General features: G+C 44.3%; 1 protein-coding gene across 1 annotated transcript; it reads right to left on the bottom strand.

The window, feature by feature from the left end:
* Positions 1-5009: 5009 nt before the first annotated feature.
* Positions 5010-6052, bottom strand: LOC133899062 (RING-H2 finger protein ATL5-like). The gene has a single exon (XM_062339979.1). It carries the CDS (start codon positions 5852-5854, stop codon positions 5231-5233), a length of 624 nt encoding a protein of 207 aa, XP_062195963.1. The 5' UTR covers positions 5855-6052; the 3' UTR covers positions 5010-5230.
* Positions 6053-7016: the final 964 nt, after the last annotated feature.

Here is a 7016-nt window from a genome sequence, read left to right as displayed (position 1 = left end):
CATGAAACTAATTTTTTTAGTCTTCTTACATGACCCTATGTCTTTTAAAAATACATGAACTCATGAATTAGTTATTGTAACATGCATGATTGTGTAAATGTATTGCAACTAGATTAATTCATAACTGACCCATCACACCTCAAAAATTAGTGAAACCACTTTCATTAGCTTATTTATACTATTATTTACGTAGGAAAAATAATAGTAGACATGAAAAAGTTAATTACAGTGATGTTTCTTAACATATTCACTTTATGCTTGTGAACTTTGTAAAAATCATAGAGAAATTAATAAAACTCTAAATAAAGTGAAATCAATTTTAAAGATTCTTTTAAAATAAGTTTTACACAAGAAAAATATGTGTTTGCATGTTACACTTTTCCTTAATATTAGTTAATAATTGAGTCGCACGTTTCAATTTTTTTCATTTTTTTCAAACTTCCTCCCTATAGAATATGGTGCAAACGACATTATTTTTGAAAACATTTTTCACAGAATGTCTTAGAATTGTGTCTAGTTTTGTTTAAGATTTTTTTAAATTTTTTTATTTATTATTATTTTGATTTTTTTTAATTTAAATTCGGTTACTGTTCGGTTTTTGAAACCGGACGGAACTGAAAAGTTCGGTAACCGTGATTTTTGAGCGGTTACCGACGCATTTGTGAACTGTGGTCGCGCGCCCCTGTGTGCTGACGAGCCTATTGACATGCTCCCGGCGTCAGCCGCCGGCCGCTGGGTCTCGTGCGCCCGGCATCTCTGCTGCCTCGCCGCAACCCTGCAGGATGCAGTGCTGCCAAAAGTGCCATGCTAGGCAGTGCGCACTGTGGAGAAGGCGAGCGCATCACGTCGAAATCCTGCGCTCGCGTCTCCTGCATGTAGCCGGCATTGCAGTATTGCACGGCGGAGGGTCAGCGCGTACGTGATCAGGCAAATAAACAATGCATTGCCATGTTCTTCACTCTTCAGCGATGTATCTCATATGCTCGTAAGTCGTAAGGTCCCCTTTCTTTTTCAGTACTCCAGTAGGTACGTACAGCTGTGCATCATGTACTAACTTTAAGATTTACTCTGCGTCGTTAGCACTCTTCCTGCCGTACCGCAATGCATTCTAATATCAACGGCCTGTTGTACGTACATTCATGTGAAGTGTGCGTTGGATCCTGTTAAACCAGATTAACTACGATAAAGTTGGCACGATCGAGCCTAGGTTTAGATCTGCAGCAAGCTTAAATCTTAGTTTAAGAGGTTGCCATGTGAAGTTCCGATACAGGTAGCGGCAGATCCACATTATGAGTACATAATGTATAGGATATCGGTTAAGTTTTTGTTTTTAGTAATCAATTATATATAACAGCTTGGGTGATACATTAGTATTTTTTAACTCAACAAATAAGACACCTATGTTTTTAATCTAACCTAATAAATAGGATACCCTTTTTTTTTTTTTGCCGCCGCTGGATAGAAGCACTGCATGCTGACCGATCGTATGGATAGATGTACGAAGATTCGTGCGACTAACAGTAATAGATAAGATTTCCTGGTTATGTTGGTTATCATGGGAAGCCCACTAGCGCTGAGAAGCACATTAGTGCTGGGACTTAGACCGTGCGGTGCCGATAAGGCTCGGTCTCGTCGTGTTTCATATCATATCGTGCTATGTTTATTAGGCATGATCCACCTATCATATCGTGCAGTGTCAATACGAGTCAATTTTAGAAAGATCTAAGTATGACTCTTAGTATATTGTGCCATCGTCGTGTCGTGTCAACTTAGACACGGTTATGCTCTATATCATCTGACAATACTTATATATTTATTTTTTATCATCTTACACTTATGTCCCGTATTTATATATTTCTTAGTGCCTCACACTTTGTATCAAGGAGATTAGAGGATAAATACGAAAAACTAGTTATGCAGATTATGTCATACCCTTTTCGTGTCATGCCAGCATGTGCGCGACTCAAGCTATCATGTCGTGTTAACATGCCCAAAACTTAGATACAGTATGACCCTCGTATTCGTACCATATCAATTTGATGCAAAATATTTCGTACCGTCCCGGCTTTAGTCATACCAAAACTTATACCGTGGATGGCTCAGGAATTACACGAGTAAGTCACAGCTGTAAGCAAATCAATGTGAGTGGAACCCAAAATTATTGAGGTGGTCCTATACGTGAGGCTGTGATCGATCTCCCAGAAATTGAGAAAATGCATATAAACGAAATGTGACGTTACCCCATGCAAAAAAAGAAATGTGACGTTACCGACAGATTCGGACAAGGCCAATGATGCTAGGTAAGCACATCGGAGAACCGCTGAAGTAGTTTTTCACCGTAGCTAGCACAGTTATTTGATACGTTCGAGTTTCTTTGGTTTTTTCTCGAGGGAACTACGGTAGGCTTACGCCGACGTGGACGATTTTTTTACTACTCAAAAGCATAGGAGTACGAACATACAACATCGTGCGGACAACGGGCAAAACTCGCAAGTTCGGGTTTCTCGTAAAATGATGCATGTCCAAGGCTCCAAGCAGGCTCCACGCATGCATGTGACCGGCCAACCATGCTAGTACTTGTACTAAACTGAATCCAAGGACCATTCCGTACGTGCAGGTAGCTGTGTGAAACTTTCACCATCTTTTCCGTCACTCCATGCGACTATGAGTCTAAATTGGTGGACATAACGTACTCACCGATCTTTATATTAGTTTTTTAAAATTACTTAATTTATTTAAAAATAGTGTTGTTGACTGAACTAAAAGCCGCTGATTGCTAGGTTCATAGAGTATTACATATTAAACTTACAAAATAGTTCATAACATTACACCAAATAAATAATAGATAGGTTCAATGTAACCACATGTCTAGCCAACTAACCCATAATATTAATTGTTCGTCGTATTATAGATCAATTCATCATCAACGTCATCATCGTCGTCATCGTCGTCGTCCGAAATAAGCAAAAAAAATTAGCAACAAGTGTCTTCATTATCTCCATTTGCACCGTCTTAGCCGCTACCTCCTGACCCTCCGTACCTCTCCTTAGACGATATGGTTCTATCATATTTTTGCCTTTCCCTTTATCCTCCTCCTCCTCCATCCATTCACAAGTAGCACCATGACGCCGCATTTAAATTCATAATACAAGGTACATGACATCTAATTATATCTCATTCAAATTATAAACAAGCAACCATGCATGCATAGTTTTTACCTTCTTCATCCATTCACAACGAAAGTAAGGAGATCCTCTGAAGGTTCACAAAGCATGTTTCGCTTTCCACAGTTGCATAACAGAGGATCCGCTACATGTTTTCCTCTCAAATCTGATTTCTCTTTATAGGTCAGTTTTGATGGATTTGATGGAGGAGGAATCCAACGAACAAACTTTCCATATTGCTTCGAATACTGAGTAAATTATTTTACCTTCAAAATTCTCGGGTCATACATCTTAGGCCCATCAATTTATTGGAAGAAGTAGCACATCTCTCATTCCTGTAAATTATTAAAACAAAATGTCAGCAAAAATAATGTCATATGATTCTACCCTAACCCAAAACAAATATACACTCACACGATAATCCTGACACATATAGTACGTGTGGTCAGCAGTATCTTTATGTAGGGACTGAAGGACTACGACAGGCTTACCACAGTCATAAGTCGGGACGGGAAAAGCGGGAGGAATATGGGCATCCTTACAACTAACATCGGGATACTCCTTGCCGATGTGTGCCCACTTTTGCTTACACCACAAAGGCTCATCGTATCATACAATTGCATAAACACCAATCCATTACAAATTTGACATGCACCAAACATTTTTACATTCAACTCTACCAAATCCTACGCATCTTTAAAAAATCATTGCACACAACTTCAACCCATCACAACATCATATTATACAGGCATTTAAAAATATTATCAAATTTTATTCCAGAACAAATATTCAATTTTGTCCTGAAGAGAATAACCTTAGGATCTCCTACATGACAGAAACCGTAAAGAGAAACCGTCGGAATATTAAAGGGGACAAAAAGCCCTTCGTAAAGGGATTATGGGCACTAACAGAAATCGGTTGGAGATGGTCTAGGACCATCCTAATCATATTCTTTTCATTTCGTTCCCTTTCTGATTCCCCTCTCCTTTACTATTCTTTTTATTTTCTCTCATCTCTAACAGCTTTCCTTCGAAGGGATTCGTAAAGAGAAAAAAAAAATCCTGTTCTAAAGAAAATGACTTGAAAATTTCTTCGTGACAGCAACCGTGAAAGAAAACTGTTAGAGCGTTGAACGTAACAAAATCCCTTTATGAAAGAATTCTGAACCCTAACAGGAATCGGTTGAATATGATCGTAGAAATCCACTTCACTGACAAAAATCTATTAGTAAAGGGATTTTTTTCCTTTAATATTATAATGGATTTTGTTTATACTTTCTATCGTAAAAGAATTTTCAAGATTATTTTTATAATGAGATTCTCTTATTTTTTATAATTTTTTTTAAAAAAATTATTAGATATGAGAGAAAATAAAAGAATAAGAATATGATTAAAGATGGTGTTATTCCATAGGGAGGAGACGGGCGTTCGGTGTCTTTGCGTGACCGAAGACTCAACGCCGTAGGAAGTAGATGACGATCCTGTGCTTGGTAGATGCATTCTGCACAAGCCAATAGAGAAGGCCAGGCAAGAACGACAAAAGCTAGAGGAAGTGTCTCACCTTACGGACCGCAGGTACGTGCTGATTTATAGGCCGGACGGTGTTTTCAGTCTCCGGCCCCGCTGTTACAGTAGCACTATAGTGTTCTGTACTGTAGATCAACCTCATCCGCAGCATTGCGGAGATCGATTCGCAGTGCTACAGTACCCCCGAAAAATACGGACCGTCCCTCCCTCCGCAGCACTGTGCGGCACTGTAGCCGATTTCCAGTGCTACATTACTGATTCTATCTCTACTGGGTTCAAACAACTCAGCTCAAAATACAATCTCCAACACAGACATGGATTAAAGAAGAGAGGCAGGTGAGCCGTCGTTATCCATGGATGATGGAACCAAGCAAGTGAACACGAACAACAATGGGAGCAGTACTGCAGTGCTCCTAGCTAGTGCTATGTACCAGGACCAGGACTGGTCATCTACACTATCATCGATCAGCTCAACAGGTCGAAGAAATGGAAAAAAAAAATCAAATACATTTAACAAGCAAGAAGAAAGATCGCAGGTATTCACGTCATGTGCCAGAGCGCGCCGCCGTGGGCGTAGGCGGATACGGCGTCGGCCGGCAAGGTGGAGGAGGGCGAGGACGAGGACGAGGAGGAGAGGTCCTGGGCATCGTCGTCTACGAAGTAGCCGTCGATGTCGACGTCGCTTTCGGCGCTGCAGGCGCGGGGCGGCTCGGAGGGGAGGAGCCGGTCGCGGCAGAGCGGGCAGGTGGCGCGCGGGCGGACGAGCCAGGCGTCGAGGCAGGCGCGGTGGAAGACGTGGCGGCACCGGAGCTCGCGCACCTCCTCGCCGTCCCCGATGCCGGACAGGCAGAACACGCACTCTGCCTCCGGCCCGGCCTGCTCGCGGCGGTACAGCGCGACGGCGAGGCGGTCGCAGCACTCGGACGGCAGCGGCGGCTCGTCGTCACCATGGAAGGAGTAGGAGGACGAGCCTCCGCCTCCGGGGCGCGAGATGCGGTAGCCGAGGAACACGGAGCGCGTGGGCCAGGCGTGCCCGCCCACGCCGCCGCGGAGCGCGAGCGCGGCGACGCGGAGGCCGGCCTCGCCGAGGACCAGGAGGAGGAGGAGGCACGGCAGGGAGAAGGCCGCGAAGAGCACGGAAGCCATCGCACCGCCCACCTCCATCGTCGCTTATCCGCTTCTTGGCTGCTGGGTCCTCTCTCCCCCTCACGGTTGCTGCCTGTCGTTGTGCAGCGGCGGCCGAACGAGCCGTGGGCGTTGACGAGACCCGGTGGCAGGGGGCGCTCTACTCACTCGCGCGCGCTTGCTAGCCAAGTCGCAGTTTTTTAATGGGGGTCTCGGCTCGGCTCACGGGTGAGTTGTAGTCAGGATGCGGAGCGGATAAGAGGAGCGGCTTCTTTTGGTTGCGTTGGCGGTTGGCGCGGTTAGGTGTCTGGCAGAGTGCGCAGGTGTCGGGCCGCATCCAGCCCGAGCTGACGGGTGGCGCAGCGCGAGCGGCGAGCGGCACTGGTCGCGGGAACAGCTCCAGGCTGCAGCACCGTCCTCGCGTCGGACACGGATCCTATGCGGTGATAAAGCTAAGGAATAGAGTGAACAGTTATTTGCATTACCAGCTCTCCTCAGCCGTCGGATCGAATCCAATGGTAGATGCTACAGCTTTGGTGAACAGTAGAAGTCGGTGGTACAGTAAAGCAAAACAGTGTTACTAACCCGCAACAGTGTTGTGGCAGAGAACTGTTCATTATCTCACAAAATCACTGTAACAGCTGCTACAGTGCTCTGGGTTAACTTGTTACGGCAAGGATCTGTGCCCCTGTGTCCCCTAACGTCTACTGCATGGGTTAGGTAGGCAGCCTCCTTCGGCTCCGATGGATGGTGGATTTCTTTGTTTCTTTCTCTTGTAGGTTAGACTTCTCTGTTGGTTTGTTCATGTGTACAATTAATTATTAAAAAAATTTCAAATTGCTCGAGTTCACGGAAAAATCAAGAAAAATTATTTATCTATGTCTCAGTCGACTGTAATCAAGCTTGATTACCGTAGATGGCAAGTTAGCAGCGGTGGGGTTCTCCTACAGTTTTCTATGATCTATGGCCATAGAAGAAAGGTACGGGAGGTTAACCAGCTCGGCAGTGGCGACGGGTGAGAGTGCGTGAGCAGGGTGGCGGGAACACTACTTGTTACGGGCGACGGAGGATCATTGAATGGGGCAATGTGGAGACATGGGAGTGAAAGCGTATGTAGGCCTCCGTATGGGTTTTAGATGATTACTAATGATAAATGATTAGGGGACTAATGAGTTCAATAAGTTGATGAACATGTAGTAGT

This window comes from Phragmites australis, chromosome 2, assembly GCF_958298935.1.
Source record: "Phragmites australis chromosome 2, lpPhrAust1.1, whole genome shotgun sequence".
Lineage (NCBI taxonomy): Eukaryota > Viridiplantae > Streptophyta > Magnoliopsida > Poales > Poaceae > Phragmites > Phragmites australis.
Note: the sequence above shows the minus strand (reverse complement) of the source record. Positions and strands in the feature narration are given on the sequence as shown.